Raw genomic sequence first — 18,082 nt, forward strand, 5'->3', positions numbered from 1 at the left:
ATAAGACAAATAAGACATATTTACTTTTGAAATTAGGGTCAGACTATATATATTTCACTTTATATCCTATATTTTTACTTAAGATTAAATCATAACAATATTCCTAAGTCATTACTCTTTGAAAGCAAAGAGGGAAAAATATATACATGAAGAAATATAATATGTAGACTCATTTATATATTTCCTGAATAACCACTAAATCCTAAGTACTGTGCTAGAAGCTGAGAATAAAAAACAAGATCCCAGTTAAGGAAATTATTGTTTCATGAAGGTAAAGTATGACACTGAAGATAAAATTGCAGTTTCCTAAGGACCAGTGAAAGTTTGCCGAAATTTTGCAACATACCTTGTGCACCTGCTCCTGTACCTTCTTTTGTTTTTTCTTAGGAGCAAATATCTGATCATATTCTTCTGTATATTCCAAAAGCCACTTGCTTGGCTTCCTAAGGCGTTTCTTCTCTGACCGCACAGCTAAAAGATGATAAACAAATTCAACATTAATCAAAAAGCTTCAGGAAAACCCACTGTTTTTATGAGACCATCTGATATTCCCAAAAGTAACCAGATGAGAAACCACATAGGAAAATAGACTATGGCTTAAGATGCAAGAGGCACAAAATGGCTTATGTTTTCTCATATGCAAAAGGAGCTGGGGGAGACAAAAGGACTTGTGTTACCTTATATACGCAAATAATAGAATATATGTGGCCCATCCAATATTAAGGAAAAGGTTAAATTTAAAGCCAGGTCTTATAGTCACTGACACCTCTACATATAAAGCTAATACATACCTAACAAAAATATAGCATCTAGATCAGGTAAATGGGTAAAATACATCTTGAGTTACAGGTTAAGTATGCCTTATCTGAAATGCTTGGAATCAGAAGTGATTCAGAATTTTTCATATTTTGGAATATTTGCATATATATATATAAAATAAGTTATCTTGGGGATGGGACCCAAATTGAAACACTGAACTCATTTATGTATTACATACATCTTTTATACACATAGCCTGAAGGTAATTTTACAAAATATTTATTTTCTACATTATACAAAGTTTGTGTACAGTGAACCATAAGAAAGCAAAAGTATCATTATCTCAGCCACCCATGTGGAATATCAGTGGTTGTTTGACATTACCATCATTCCTGTCTCTGAATTTATATGCTACTGACAGGCAAACATTTTCTTATACTTATTCACACATAAGTACTTAACAGTAAAAATATGACATACCATTAATACAGTGAAAAAGTAATGTGTTCAGGGTAGCTAAGCAGCACAGTAGCATCACGAGAATACTTGTATCAGCTGATAAAAAAACAGTAATAACAATGTCGGGCTTTGTGTCTCCATCTATGATGCTGTGTTTTGATTAAAAGGTTACTGTATACTGTTTTATTTTATAAGGTAAGAAGAAACATCATCAGAAGCAATTAGGAACCAGGAAGTCCTCTAGGAATAAAGAGGCATTCTGTGGGATGGCTTTTTAAAATGTTTCCTCTAAAGTCATCTTCTCATTAACAACGAGTATTGTCTAGAAGAATCTCATTTTATTCATTTATTTATTTTTTGAGATAGGGGCTCGCTCTGTCACCCAGGCTGCGGTGCAGCGGCATGATCTCAGCTCACTGCAACCTTCGCCTCCCAGGACCAAGCGATTCTCCTGCCTCAGCCTCCTGAGTAGCTGGGATTACAGGCGCCTGCCACCACACCCAGCTAATTTTGTATTTTCAGTAGAGACAGCATTTCACCATGTTGGCCAGGCTCTTCTCGAACTCCTGACCTCAAGTGATCTGCCCGCCTTGGCCTCCCAAAGTGCTGGGATTACAGGCTCTCGAGACACTGCGCCCAGCCCAAGGCTCTCATTTTATAAACTGTTACGAATGAACACTGCTCTGGTCCTTCAATAAGCCCATCACATACATTAACCATGTCATCTATAGGTATTTTTTCTGCAGTGTTAATGTCATCTTATCACAACCACTCTGATTCAGATCGATGTCAGCTCTATCACCACGGTTGAACAAAGAAACGGGAGCCTCTTTGTCGATATTAAAAGCTTTCTTGTTATCCACTTCTTCCAGCTTACGGATAAATGGAAGGTATACTTTTTGCATATGTAAGGATGCTACATATTTTTCTCACTTTACTGAAGAAGCCATCAAAATCACCACCTTGTTCATTATCATCAGTGAACACAGCTGAAGGTCAGAAGTGGTGCCAGGCATACACAGCTGTACCTTTAGTCACTGTGTTCCAGGCACTGACAACAGCATATATGGGCATCCTTCACTCCTTTTGAAACCCTTTCACACCCATACATCTATTCACAGCTGGCAGCATACTCAAGAAAGCGTTTTTATATTTACTCTTCATCAATCTAGGGATTCCCTGGTCATATGGCAGTGAAGTCACACTTCAGGGAAAGCACATGGCATAAACATTATTTTTGATAAAATTGCAGCTGCAGGATGAGCCGAAGAGTTTTCAAGGAGGAACAGTCATCATCCTGTCCAGCTTCCCTGAAATAAGCACCAACTACTGCTACAAAATGTTTGTGAAACCAATCAGAAAAGATGTCCCTAGATATCCATGCCTTTCTGGTAGCATAATAATGAACTGGTAAGAAATTCATGCCTTTGGGGCAGGTGCGGTGGCTCAGGAGTTCGAGACCAGCCTGGTCAATATGGTGAAAGCCTGTCTCTGCTTTAAAAAAAAAAAAAAAAAACTAACCAGGCATGGTGGCTCATGTCTATAATGCGAGCTACTCCAGATACCGAGGCATGAGAATCACTTAAACCCGGGAGGCAGAGGTTGCAGTGAGCCAAGATCTAACCACCGCACTCCAGGCTGGGTGACAGAGCCAAACTTAAAAAAAAAAAATTCATGCCTTGGGGCTGGGTGCAGCGGCTCACGCCTGTAATCCTAGGAGTTAGGGAAGCCAATGCAGGAAGATCACTTGAGACCAGGAGTTCAATACCAGCCCAGTTAACATAGTGAGACCCCATCTCTACTAAAAATAAAAAATAAAAAAAATAGCCAAGCGTAGTAGCACACAGCTGTAGTCCCAGCAACCAGGGAAGAATGCTTGAGTCTGGAAGATCAAGGCTACTGTGAGCCATAATTGTGCCACTGCACTCAAGCCTGGACAACAGAGCGAGACAATCTCCAAAAAAAGAAAAGAAAAGAAATTCATGCCTTGAAATCACTAACAGTGAGAACACAAGCTTTTGCCTATCATAGCAAGTTTACACTTACACATGCCTGCTTAATTAGCACACCCCAGCACAGTTATTCTGCCCTAGTCATCCTGAATTCCTGTAGGGGCTGTCTCATCATACATGGTGGTCATTCTAATACCATACTCTTCTGTAAGATGTTTCACACTTACACCACTGTCTAGTTTCTCCAAGAGCCTGACTTACTTTCTGCACTATACCTAAATTCTTCCTCCTTTCTTATTACTCTTATCTATGGGGATATCTTCAGGCTTTCTGAAAAGTTCAACAAAATCTTTATACCACAAAGCAGGAAAAAATTCTTTTTAATTTAACAACACAATGAATAATGCAAGGAGGCTTTTGCCCCATGTGGGTTATTTTGGAAAACTTTCTGTTGGTGCATCCAGCCTGCACGTGTGCCATTTTATCACCTTTTATGGGTATAATTGCATGGGAAAATCCAGCTGTGCACATAAAAGATACATCTAAGCTGAAGGGGGATGGAAGGATAGTTTTTCCCTGGGGGACGTCGAATAAACTCTGCTGTGTTCCTGTGTTCTGACTGACGCACTGCATGATGTCAACTGTGAAATTTTCCACTTGTGGCATTATGTCAATATTCAAAAAGATTTCGATTTTGGAGCATTTTGGATTTCTGATTAGGAATGCTCAACTTGCATTTTAAACAACATCTCTATGGATTTTGTAGAATATCAGAATGACATTTCAACAGAATATTATATAATCGGCACTACCACATGAATTTCAAAACCACTTTACAAACACTTCACCAATTTAGTATCATATGGTTGTACTATTGTCTCATGCTAAAAAACTGAGAACTATACATCTAAACAGAATTATCAAAAAATATAAAAGGCATGGGCCAAGGTGAGCAGATGGTTTGAGCCCAGGAGTTCAAGAATAGCCTGGGCAACAAAGTGAGACCATGCCTCTGCTAAACATAAAAATATAGCTGCCTGTGGTGGCACACACCTGTGGTCTCAGCTACATGGGAGACAGAAGCAGGAGGATGGCTTCAGCCCAGGAGATAGGGGCTGCAGTGGGCCAGGATAGTGCCACCACACTCAAGCCTGAATGACACAGCGAAACCCTATCTGTAAAAATAAAATAATAATAATATATATAATTGATTATATGTCATTATCCCAATAACATAAAAGTGTATGTCATGTACACAAAAGGCAGGAGAATAAGATTTAATATATATGCAATTGCTTTATGGATCAAAAGAAAAGAAAAAAATTTAAAGATTAAAAATGGAATTTTGGGTACATCACATCCTTTAAAAAAATCTTGTCACGGGTCGGGTGCAGTGGCTCACGCCTGTAATCCCAGCACTTTGGGAGGCCGAGGTGGGCGGATCACCTCAGGCCAGGAGTTCGAGACTAGCCTGTCAACATGGAAAAACCTCGTCTCTACTAAAAATACAAAAATTGTGTGGTGGCACACGCCTGTAGTCCCAGCTACTCAGGAGGGTGAGGAAGGAAAATTGCTCGAACCCGGAAGGTGGAGGTTGTAGTGGGTCAAGATCGCACCACTGAACTTTAGCCTCCGTCTCAAAAAATAATAATAATCTTGTCATGTTTTATGATCAAAATATTAAAGTATACATTTTTCTTCAAAGTAATGGTGAAAACAGCTAGGCAAAGTGGCCCACGTCTGTAATCCAAGTACTTCTGGAGGCATAAGCAGGAGGATTACTTGAGCCCAGGAGTTCAACACAAGCCTGGGGAACATGGTGAGACCTCGTCCCTACAAAAAGTTCAAAAATTAGCCAGGTGTGGTGGCACGCGCCTGTAGTCCCAGCTACTTGGGAGGCTAAGGCGGGAGGATCACTTGAGCCCAGGAGTTTGAGGCTACAATAAGCTAGGATTGTGCCACTGCACTCCAGCCTGGACAACAGAATAAAACCCTGTCTCAAAGTGGGGGCAGGGTGGTGACTTACTCAAACCCATCAAATTAGTTAATTATTGAGATGGCAAGGTCGTAATTCCATCCCAAAGTCTCTCAAAACTCCCCATGAACACTTTTCATTAAAACAGGTCCCTATGCTATCACATCATGCCCCTTATCCCCATCCATCACTACCCCCCTCACACAAATTGGATCTCAATCCTAGACAGTCTCCTTCCTTTGTCTTCTTCTTGGCAGGTTCCATAGGCTAAGTCTTGTTGCATTTCCTTTTTTTTTTTGAGTCGGAGTCTTGCTTTGTCGCCCAGGCTAAAGTGCAGTGGTATGATCTCGGCTCACAGCAACCTTCACCTTATGGGTTCAAGTGATTCTTGTGCCTCAGTCTCCGGAGTAGCTGGGACTACAGGCACAAGCCACCACATCTGGCTCATTTTTCAGATTTTTAGTAGAGACAGGGTTTCATCATGCTGGCCCAGCTGGTCTCAAACTCCTGTCCTCAGGTGATCTGCTCGCCTCAGCCTCCCAAAGTGCTGGGATTATAGGCTTGAGCCACCACGCCTGGCCGCATTTCCTCTTATAATTGCTGTTTCCACTCTACCTTTGGGGTTTGCTTCTCTCATAGAGTAACTTCTCAGACTAGGCTTCAATCCTCCAGCTCTCTATCTCCTTGCAGCTCACAATGAAACCAGCAGAGAGCACAAAAGACTGGAAATTAAAGTGAGAAAGTCTATACTGGATACATCTACTAGGTGACAGAGACCTTATGGCTCATAAAACCTAAAATATTTACTATCTGGCACTTTAAGAAAAGTCTACCAACTCTTCCCCTAAATAAAAAATAGAGTAACATACTGAGGCTGAGGCACGAGAATCACTTGAACCCAGGAGGCAGAGGTTGCAGTGAGCCAAGACAACACCACTGCTCTCCAGCCTGGGCGACAGAGTGAGACTTCGTCTAAAAAATAAAAAATAAAAATAAAAAACAAATAGAGTAACATATTGTAAGTGAAACAGCTTGGTGACAACTGAATGAATTTAAAAAAGATGCTTCCTGGGTGAGATGCAGTGGCTCATGCCTGTAATCTCAGCACTTTGGGAGGCTGAAGCCGGCAGACCACTTGAAGTCGGGAGTTCGAGACCAGTCTGGCCAACATGGTGAAGCTCCGTCTCTACTAAAAATACAAAAACTAGCCAGGTGTGGTGGTGCATACCTGTAGTCGCAGCTACTAAGGAGGGTGAGGCAGGAGAATCGCTTGAACCTGGGAGGCGGAGGTTGCAGTGAGCCTAGATCGTGCCACTGCACTCCAGCCTGGGTGACAGAGCAAGACTCCACCTCAAAAAAGTAAAAAAATATATAAAAAGATGCTTCCTGGCTGTTGCTAGGCTTCCCCTCTTTCTTCCTTGCCTCAACTACCCCAACTCCCTACCTATGTTCTCTCCCAGTTACAGCACTTTTCAGTTGGAAAAGCATGGAGAATTCACCTACTCTTACTACAAAGGAGCAAAGTGAGGCAAAAAAGTAAGTGATTTGCCAAGCTAAGATAAAGAATATACCAGGAACAAAGGAGGAATTTGACCTTTTGGATACTGGAAGAAAATATCGAAATCCCTAAAACTGCACAAGTCAATGGAAAGAGGAGTAATTATGCAAACCTTAATACAGGATATGTAGCAAATATCAAACAAGGCAAGAGCCAAATCACACTACCCCTAAGGTTCTCAGCAAATATGCCCTAATTCCTACCACACAACCAGTACATCATGCCTACTATACAACTACAAAATGTCACTGTATTGTGAAGAAGAGATAAATGACAAATATTGGATAAGTATAGCAATAGCCGTAGACCTCAGAGTACACACTATCAACTAAAATGATAAAACAGCCAAAAAGTTGAAACAGCCCAAATGTTAATCAATGAATGAATGAATAAATAAAATCAGGCATATACCTAGGTGGAATACTATTTAGCAAAAAAGGGGACAAATTACAGACGGTAAGTTTTTTTTTTTTTAAATCACAAAAATATACCAAATGAGAAGAACAAGACACAAAAGGTCACATATTGCATGATTCCATTAATATTAAATGTCCAGGGAAAAGGCAAATCTACAGAGACAGTCAACTATTGGTTCTCTAGGACTAATGGTAGGAATAGGGATTAACTATATACAGATTAGAAGGATCTTTACTGGGATGGTAGAAATGCTCCAAAACGGATTTACAGAGATGGTTGCATAACACATTAAATTTGCAAATAGTATTCGATTGTATACATAAAATGTACGAATTTCATAGTATGTAAATTATACCTTGGATAAAGTTAATTTTAAAAAGTAAAATCTCTTTCATCAAGACTGAACTACATACAGTTTTCTCCTTTTCATTAAAATGGTGAATTTTTCCAAAGGACTAGAATACTAATAGCAACATCACTCTTCCAATACAGATTATTAGACCCTATTTATACCTCAACTTTCCTAGTTCTGGAACCTCAGAGAAAAAAGTTTAAAGAAACAAAAAAAAGGCAAAAACCCCAAAACCATTCCTAATAGTGGCAATCTAGATCATTCAGCCTAGGGCAGGGCTGGTGGCTCGCACCTGTAATTCCAGCACTTTGGGAGGTCGAGGCAGGTGGATCACTTGAGGTCAGGAGTTCAAGACCAGCCTAGCCAACATGGCAAAATCCCGTCTCTACTAAAAATACAAAAATCTGCTTAGCGTGGTGGCGCATGTCTGTAGTTGCAGCTAGTAGCTCATAAGTCAAGATCATGCCACTGCGCTCCATCCTGGGTGACAGAGTAAGACTAACTCAAAAAAAAAAAAAAAGAAAAGAAAAGAAAAAGAAAAAGAAAAAAAGGCCAATGTTATCAATATACTATAATAAAACTTACATGAATGTGTTCTCTCTCCCTCTCTGCCCCAAAATAACTGTATTGTACTGTACTCACCTATTTTTGGACCTCGGTTGACTATAGGTAATTGACACTGTGAAAAATGAGTTTCTAGATAAAGGGAGACTACTGTACAGAGTAAGAGAAATATGTAAAAGCAAATAACAGGGCTGCATACAGCGCAATGCAGCCTGAGAGAATCTACAGGATGAATCCTCCAAAAAAATAAATAAATTACAAGGGAATTTTCTTTTTTTTTTTTTGAGACAGAGTTTCTCTCATGTGGTCCAGGGTAGAGTACAATGGCACAATTTCGGCTCACTGCAACCTCTGCCTCCTGGGTTCAAGCAATTCTCCTGCCTAACCCTCCTGAATAGCTGGAATTACAGGCGTGAGCCACTGTGATAGGCCAAACTTTCTGCTTTCTGTTCCATGTTTTAGGTTATTTTAAAAATTTAAATATGAATATTTAGGCCGGGTATATGGCTCACATCTGTAATGCCAGCACTTTGGGAGGCCAAGGAGGGTGGATCACCTGAGGTCAGGAGTTTGAGACCAGCCTGGCCAACATGGCGAAACCCTGTCTCTACTAAAAATACAAACATTAGCCAGATGTGGTGGCGCACACCTATAGCTACTCCAGAGGCTGAGGCAGGAGAATTGCTTGAACCCGGGAGGTGGAGGTTGCAGTGAGCCAAGATTGCATCACTGCACTCCAGCCTGGGTGACAGAGCTAGGCTCTGTCTAAAAATAAATAATAATAATAATAATAATAAGCCACTGCTATTTAACTCATAAAAATCCAAAGTTAATGAATATTGTTATCATCCTGCCAGAAAGTAAAGGAAACTAACTTCCATCTGCCTCCTTATCAACTTATATTTTATTATTGTGGTGTATCTTAATGCCATATGTATTTAAGACCATAAGGCATTATTATTTTCATAGTCAATTGTTTGATTTACTCAAATATTTAGCACTTTCTTTATTCTGAATTCCTACTGAAAAAGGATGTATCATAGAAAATTGCAAACATCTATAAAACCAGTATAGTAAACACCTAGACTCACTGATTACAAATTCATGGCCAATCTATTTTCATCTGTATCCCCGTCTTTCCACGTTATTTTGCAACATCTCATACTCCATAATATTTCATCCATATGTGTTTCATCATATATCTCTAACAGGATATTTTAACATAACAGAATACCTCTAGTACGTGTAATAGTATTTACTCAGTAAAAATATCCCTACTCCACACCCTGCCCTACAGTCATTATAAATTTGGCAGAACTCTGTAAAATAAAAAACCATTGGAAATTCCAAACAACCAAAGTAAATTAACCGTCTGAAACATACCTTCATTCATATCAAAACTATACATGTAGCCCCTTAACAAAATTTCATACTTAACTCAAAATTTTTTTTTTAATTACTACTAGATTGTGAGTGGGAATACAGACTTGGAAAAGGGGGTGGTTAGACTGGATGTTAAAAAAAAATTAACAGAATGCCAATCTGTACTTTTCTATACTGTTAGTAGGAACATATCGGTATAACAACTATGAAGTGAAATTTCAAATTGGAATACTATGAGATATCGCCAAAGACAAACCAAATGACCTAAGCTGGGCATGGTAGTACACGGCTGTGGTCCCAGCTATTTGGCTGAGGCAGGAGGATCTCTCAAGTGAAGGAAAGAGTTTGAGACCAGGCTTCGGCAAAGTAGCAAGAACCCCATTTCAAAAATAAATAAATAAACCTCGATAGCAATTTATCTTTCAGGTTCTCTCACACATACCAAATGACTTAACGTTTTTAACTATGTTAAATTTTAAATTACTTAAAACTGGAAAACAAACTAAATGTCCATTAATTGAGAACAGGTTTAACAAATTATGGCACACTATTGGCCAGGCCCGGTGGATCACGCATGTAATCCCAGCACTTTGGGAGGCTAAAGCGGGTGGAACACTTGAGCTCAGGAGTTCAAGACCAACCTGAAACCTCACCTCTACCAAAAATACAAAAATTAACCGGGTGTGGTGGCACGTGCCTGTAGTCCCAGCTACCTGGGAAGCTGATGTGGGAGGATCGCTTGAGCCCAGGAGGCAAAGGTTGCAGTGAGCCGAGATTGTGCCACCACACTCTAGCCTGAGCAACAGAGTGAGATCCTGTCTCAAAAACAAAAACAAAAAACTATGGCACACTATAAGAAAAACAACTCTGCTGCTTAAAAAATGAGAAACTCATTATGCATAGATATGAGAGTGAAACAAAAAATCAAGGTACAAACAACGTATATATACTGTTGAATTTGTGTAACAAATATACATCTATCTTTTTCTTGGTAATTCATACACTGAGTATCTCTGGAGAGCAGATCTAAGCCATTGAGGTACAGGGTTGGGAGGAAAATTTTTACTGAATAGCTTCTCACATCTTTTCAATACATACTCAAAACAAAAAAACTCATAAACTGAAGTAAAAATAAAATTATATGAAAATATTTGAAATATTATAATGAAGGAAAATTGTGAACTATTCTGAAGGAAAATTGTGAACTATTCTCAAGGAAAAGATCTGCTTTAACAGTAATATTCACATGTACATTAATAATAATTCACAGGAAAGGATTATTTCCAGCACCCATATGACCCTATTTACTAGCAAAGGTAGATCTATATAAAGGCGGTGAAAGTAAAGGATGTCAGGAGAAAGGGGAGAAAATAAATAAGAAAGGCCGCAATTGGGTATAACAAAGCACTACTTAAGAATCTACCTGTCACATTCATTCTATGAGGCCAGCATACTCTGAAAGCAGAACTAGACTAAGACGGCTGGGCATGGCGGCTCACACCTGTAATCCCAGCACTTTGGGAGGCTCAGACAGGCAGATTACTTGAGGTCAGGAGTTCGAGACCAGCCTGGCCAATATGGTGAAACTCCATCTCTACTAAAAATACAAAAATTAGCTGGGTGTGGTGGTGCCTGCCTGTAACCCCAGCTACTTGGGAGGCTGAGGCAGGAGAATCACTTGAACCCGGGAGGCAGAGGATGCAGTGAGCCGAGATCACAGCACTGCAGCCTGGGCGACGAGGGCGAAACTCCGTCTCAAAAATACAAAAACAAAAAACATCAACAACAAAAAGAACTAGACAAAAGGTATCAAACAAACAGGAAAACTGTAGACCAATATCCTTTGAATATAGATTTTTAAATCTTCAGCAAAATACAAGCAAAACACATCCAACAACATTACACAACATGACCAAGTAGGATTTACCCCAGGACTTCAAAGTTGGTTCAAATTACAAAAATCAATCAATATAATATATCATATGGATAGAATAAAAGGGGAAACGCAAAACTGTCTTCTCAATAGACAGAAAAAAGATCTTACAAATGTGACAAAATAGGTATAAAAGAGAACATTCTAAATATGAAAGGTAATATAACAAAACCACAGCTGACATCATAGTTAATGAAAAAGACTCAATTATTTCCTCCTAATATCAAAAACAAGACAAGGATGTCTGCTTTTTCCACTAGTATTCCGCATCACACTGGAGGCTCTAGCCAGGGTAAGTAAGCAAAGGGGGAAAAGGGCAACTAGATTAGAAAACATGCAGATTGCATGGTCATGTACACAGAAAATCCAAAGTAATTCATAAAAAAATACTATTACTAACAAACAGTAATCAATTCTATTAATTAACAGAGATGAGTTCAGCAAAGTTGCATGATAAAATAATATACAAAATGTTTGTATTTTCATAAACATGAAATAAACAATTTGAGAATGAAATCAAAAACAAATTCATTTATAAAAGGACAAAGAAAGACTAAAATACTTAGGAATAGATTTTTTTAAGTGCAGAATTTATACACTGAAAATTACACAGTATCATGGAAAGAAGTGAAAGACGAATCTAATTGGATAAAAAGTCATCTATTACTCATGGATTCGAAGACTTAATATTGCTAAGATGGCAACACTATACAAACTACCCTACAGATTCAGCACAATCCCTATCAGAATCATAACTGGCTTTTTTGCAGAAACTTACAACCTTGTTCTAACATTAATATGAAACACCAAAGATGCAAAAGAGCCAAAATGATCTTGAAAAAAGGTAAAGTTAAAAAACTTATACTTTCCAATTTCAGAGACACAGTAAAATTAATTACTACAAAAATACTATAATTAATTACTACAAAAATACTGTAACTAACACTTATGATTTTTATTTATTTTTTGTTGAGACAAGAGTCTCGCTCTGCCACCCAGGCAGGCTGGAGTGCAGTGGCACGATCTCAGCTCACTGTAACCTCCACCTCCCAGGTTCAGGCGATTCTCCTGCCTCAGCCTCCTGAGTAGCTGGGATTACAGGCATGTGTCACTACACCCGACTACTTTTTGTATTTTTAGTAGAGATGAGGTTTGACCCTCATGTTGGACACGATGGTCTCGAACTCCTGATCTCAGGTGATCCACCCGCCTTGGCCTCCCAAAATTCTGGAATTACAGGTGTGAGCCACTACCTCATTGAGAGCACAGAACCAACCTCTTACATAGTTATGACCAACTGACTATCAATAAGGATGCAAACACCATTAAATAGGTAAAGAATATTCTTTTCAGGCTGGGCGTGGTGGCTCTCTCGTTTTGTTTTTTCGAGACAGAATCTTGCTCTGTCGCCCAGGGTGGAGTGCAATGGCACCCTATCAGCTCACTGCAACTTCCGCTTCCCGGGTTCAAGCGATTCTCCTGCCTCAGCCTCCCAAGTAACTGGGATTACAGGCATCTGCTACCACGTCCGGCTAATTTTTGTATTTTTAGTAGAGATGGGGTTTCACCACGTTGGCCAGGCGGGTCTCGAACTTCTGACCTCAAGTGATCTGCCGGCATCGGCCTCCCAAAAGTGCTGGGATTAAAGCTGTCAGCCACTGTGCCCGGCCTAGCCACCGTGCCTAAACCGGCTCTCTTAAAAAAATTAAAATTAGCCAGACGCGCTGGCACATGCCTGTAATCCCAGCTACTTGGGAGGCTGACACATGAGAATTCCTTGAACCCAGGAGGCAGATGTTGCAGTGAGCCAAGATCCGGCTCCAGGTTGCACTGCAGCCCGGGTGACAGAGCGAGACTGAAAAAAAAAAAAAAAAAAAAAAAATGAATATTCTTTTCAACAAGTGGACACCCACATGCAGCAAAATAAAATTGGACCCCTCACTCACACCATATACAAAAAATAATTCAAAATGCATCAAAGGTTTTAGAAGAAAACATAGGGTAAATCCTCATAATCAAGAATTACACAATGGTTCTTACATACACCAACAATAGCAAACAAACAGAATGTATCAGGATTTAAATTCTTGTAATTCAAGGTATATGATCAAACTAACAAAAAGACAACCCAAATAAGAGTAGAAAATATCTGTGTATCAAATAAACCCAAAGAATAGGAGAAAATACTTGCATCATATATAATAATGGACTTATATGTAAAATATATAAAGACCTCTTATTACTTAATAACCAAAAGACAAAAAAGCCCCAATTAAAACATAGTCAAAGACTCTAGATACACAATTGTCCAAATAAAATACATAAATGACCCAAAAGTATATGAAAATATATTGAACATCATTAGCCAGCAGAGGAATGCAAATGAAAATCATAATGAGATAACACTGCTCCACACCCAAAAGGATGGCTATAACCAAATAAAGTGTCAGCAAGCATATGGAGGAAGTGGAACCCTCATACATTGGTAGGAGGGATATATTATGGTAAAGCAGCCTTGCAAAACATCCTGGCAGTTACTCAAAGGGTTGAACATAGAATAACCAAATGACCCAGGAATTCTACTCCTAGGGATATAACCAAAAGAAATAAAAACTGGTCAACATGGCGAAACTCTGCCTCTACTAAGAACATAAAAATTAGCTGGGCGTGGTGGTGCGCACCTGTAGTCCAAGCTACTTAGGAGGCTGAGACATGAGAATCGCTTGTACCTGGGAGGTGAAAATTGCAATGAGGCGAGATCGTGCCACTGCACTCCAGCCTGGGTGACAGAATGAGACAATATCTCAAAAAGTAATAATAATAATAATAAATAAAACAAAGTGGGGGCCGGGTGCGATGGCTCACGCCTGTAATCCCAGCATTTTGGGAGGCCAAGGTGGGCAGATCACCTGAGATCAGGAGTTCGAGACTAGCCTGGCCAAAATGGTGAAACCCTGTCTCCACAAAAATACAAAAAACTCAGCTCGGCACCGTGGCGCACCCCTGTAGTCCCAGCTACTTAGGAGGCTGAGGCAGAAGAATCACTCAAACCCAGGAGGCAGAGGTTGCTGTGAGCTGAGATCATGCCACTGCACTCCAGCCTGGGTGACGAGAGTGAAACTCTGTCTCAAAAAAAGAAAAAACAAAAACAACAACAAAGTGGGGAAGGAGAAATATGAGTTTTACAGGGTGGGCGCAGTGGCCAATGCTTGTAATCCCAGCACTTTGGGAAGCTAACATGGACGGATCATAAGGTGAGGAGTTCGAGCCCAGCCTGGCCAACAAGGTGAAACCCTATCTCTACTAAAAATGCAAAAATTAGCCAGGCATGGTGGCGCATGCCTGTAATCTAATCCCAGCTACTTGGGAGGCCGAAGCAGGAGAATTGCTTGAACCCGGGAGTGTGCAGTGAGCTGAGACTGTACCACTACACTCCAGCCTGGGCAACAGAGCAAGACTCCTCCTCGAAAAAAAATTGGGGGGAAAAAAAGAGTTTTATATACATTCAACTTAAGTTGTTAACAGCTTAAAATAGATTACTGTACCTGTAAGACGTTTTATTTAAGCCCCATGGTAACAACATGGAAAATGCCTATTGAAGATACATAAAATGAAATGATAAAGAAAACAAAGTATGTCAATTAAAAAAAAAAAAAAAAAACAAGGAAGGTGGAAAGACAGCAAAAGGGGGACAAAACAGCTACAAACCAGACGAGAAACAATTAGCAAAATGGTAATAAATCTTTGTCTGTAATTACTTTAACAAAAAATGAGGCCAAATACAGGCCACAGTGGCTCACACCTGTAATCCCTGCACTGTGGGAGGCCAAAGTGGGTGGATCATTTCAGGCTAGGAGTTCAAGACCAGCCTGGCCAACATGGTGAAACCCCATATCTATTAAAAATGAAAAACCACACAAAATTAGCCAGGGGTGGTGGAAGGCACCTGTAGCCCCAGCTACTCAGGAGGCTGAGGCACAAGAATCACTTGAACCCGGAGGTGGAGGTTGTAGTGAGCTGAGGTTGCCCCACTGCACTCCAGCCTGGATGACAGAGGGAGAGCCTGTCTCCATAAAAAAAGAGGCCGACCACAGTGGCTCATAACCATAATCCCAGCACTTTCAGAAGCTAAGGCAGGTGGATCACTTGAGGAAGATCACTTGAGACTTGCCTGGCCAATATTGCAAAACCCTGTGTCTACTAAAAAGACAAAAATTAGCCAAGCGTGTTGGTGCACGCTTGTAATCCCAGCTACTCAGGAAACTGAGACACTAGAATTACTTGAACCCGGGAGGTGGAGTTTGCAGTGAGCCAAGATCATGCCACTGCACTCCAGCCTAGGCAACAGAGCAAGCCTCTGTTTCAAAAAAAAAAAAAAAGCAATTACTATAAGAAAAAAAAGGATTAAACTCCCCAATCTAAAGATAGAGTGGTTTAGTGAATGAAAACCATTATACAATTAGGTACTATCTATAAAAGGCTCACCTAAGATTTAAGTGAGCCTTAAATCTCACTTCACAGAGGCTGAACGTGAATGACTGCAAAAAGATATTCAATGCCAGTGGTAAACAAAAGAGAGCAGAGGTTTTGGCCATACTTATATAAAACAAAATACACTTTAAGTAAAACACTGTCACAAGAGACAAAGGAACACACGACATGATAATAAAACAGTCAGTTCATCAGGAAGCTATAACACTTGCAAATATGTAATTCACCTAACATCAGACCACCCAAATATAAAAAGCAAATAATGACAGAATTGAAAAGGGAAATAGAGTAACACAAGGAGATTTTAATACTCTACGTTAAAATAATGGAGAGAACCACAACGAAGATCAATAAGGAAACAGAGGACTTGAACAATTGTACATAACAAACATATAAAACACCAATACCAAACAGCAGCAGAATACACATTCTTGTCAAAAGCACATAGAATATTCTCCAATATGGTCACGCAGAGTCTTTTTTTTTTTTTTTGACACAGGGTCTTACTCTGTCGCCCAGGCTGGAGTGCAGTGGCATGATCTCAGCTCACTGCAACATCTACCTCCCGGGTTCAAGCAGTTCTCGTGCCTCAGCCTCCTGAGTAGCTGGGACTACAGGCATGAAGCCACCACGCCCAGCTAGTTTTTGTATTTTTAGTGGAGATGGGGTTTTGCCATGTTGGTCATGCTGGTCTCGAACTCCTGACCTCAGGTGATCTCGCCTTGGTCTCCCAAAGTGCTGAGATTACAGGCATCAGCTGCCACCCCAGCCACACAAGTCTTAACAAATTTATGAAGACTGAAATCATACCAAATATCTGTTCCAGTCACAATCAAGTGAAACTAGAAATCAGTATCAGTACAAAAACTGAAAAACCCACCAACAGGTGGAAATTAAACAACAAACTCTTGAACAATCAATGGAAAAAAGAAGAAATCACAAGGGAAATTAGAAAATATCTTTTGACAGGGCCGGGCGCAGTGGCTCACGCCTGAAATCCCAGCACTTTGGGAGGCCGAGACAGGAGGATCACAAGGTCAGGAAATCGAGAACATCCTGGCTAACACAGTGAAACCCCGTCTCTACTAAAAATACAAAAAATTAGCCGGGCGTGGTGGCGCATGCCTGTATTCCCAGCTACACGCGAGGCTGACGTAGGAGAATCGCTTGAACCCGGGAGGCGGAGGTTGCAGTGAGCCGAGATGGCGCCACTGCACTCCAGCCTGGATGACAAAGCAAGACTCCGTCTTAAAAAAAAAAAAAGAGAGAAAAGAAAATATCTTGTGACAAATGAAAACAACATACCAGCCTGGTGCAGTGGCTCACGCCTGCAATCCCAGCACTTTGGGAGGCCGAGGTGGGTGGAACATGAGGTCAAGAGATGGAGGTCATTCTGGCCAACATAGTGAAACCCCGTCTCTACTAAAAATACAAAAATTAGCCAGGTGTGGTGGCAGGCACCTGTAATCTCAGCTACTCGGGAGGCTGAAGCAGGACAATCACTTGAACCCGGGAGGCGGAGCTTGCAGTGAGCCGAGATCGTGCCAGCTCACTCCAGCCTGGCGACAGAGCGAGACTCCCTCTCAAAAAAAACCCCCAAAACTTATGGGATGCAGCAAAAACACTACTAAGAGAGAAGTCTGTATCAGTAAATGCCAACATTAAAAAACAAAGTTTTCAACTCAACAACCTAAATTTACACCTCGAGAAGACAGAAAAATAAAACTAAGCCCAAAGTTGGTAGAAGGAAAGAAACAAAAACTAGAGCATATAGAAATGAAAAGATAAACTACAGAGCAACATCTTTTATAAATACTGATACAAAAATCCTCAACAAAATACTAGTATACCAAATTAAATAGCACATTAAAAGAAATATACGGCTCCCGTTAGGGCCAGCTGGAGGAAAAAAAATAAAAGGGCTGGGCGCGGTGGCTCACGTCTGTAATCCCGGCACTTTGAGAGGCCGAGGAGGGCGGATCACAAGTTCAGGAGATGGAGACCATCCTGGCTAACATGGTGAAACCCTGTCTACTAAAAAATACAAAAAAAATTTAGCCGGGCGTGATGGGGGGGAGGGGGGCGCCTGTAGTCCCAGCTACTCGAGAAGCTGAGGCAGAATGGCGTGAATCCGGGAGGTGGAGCTTGCAGTGACCCAAGATTGCGCCACCTCACGCCAGCCTGGGCAACAGACCGAGACTCCGTCCGCCCCAAAAAAAGAAATATACATCATGACCAA

General features: G+C 40.5%; 1 protein-coding gene across 14 annotated transcripts in view; it reads right to left on the minus strand.

Moving 5' to 3' along the window:
• NSD1 (nuclear receptor binding SET domain protein 1) overlaps positions 1-18,082 on the minus strand; it is a 170,602-nt gene that overhangs the window by 65,710 nt on the left and 86,810 nt on the right. For all 14 annotated transcript variants that reach the window (XM_054556277.1, XM_024247156.2, XM_054556272.2 and 11 more), the window contains one exon: positions 347-471. In XM_054556277.1, the coding sequence (XP_054412252.1) occupies positions 347-471 (125 nt within the window). The remainder of the gene's footprint in view (positions 1-346; positions 472-18,082) is intronic.

The sequence above is a fragment of the Pongo abelii genome, chromosome 4 (genome assembly GCF_028885655.2).
Source record: "Pongo abelii isolate AG06213 chromosome 4, NHGRI_mPonAbe1-v2.0_pri, whole genome shotgun sequence".
NCBI classification, from domain to species: domain Eukaryota; kingdom Metazoa; phylum Chordata; class Mammalia; order Primates; family Hominidae; genus Pongo; species Pongo abelii.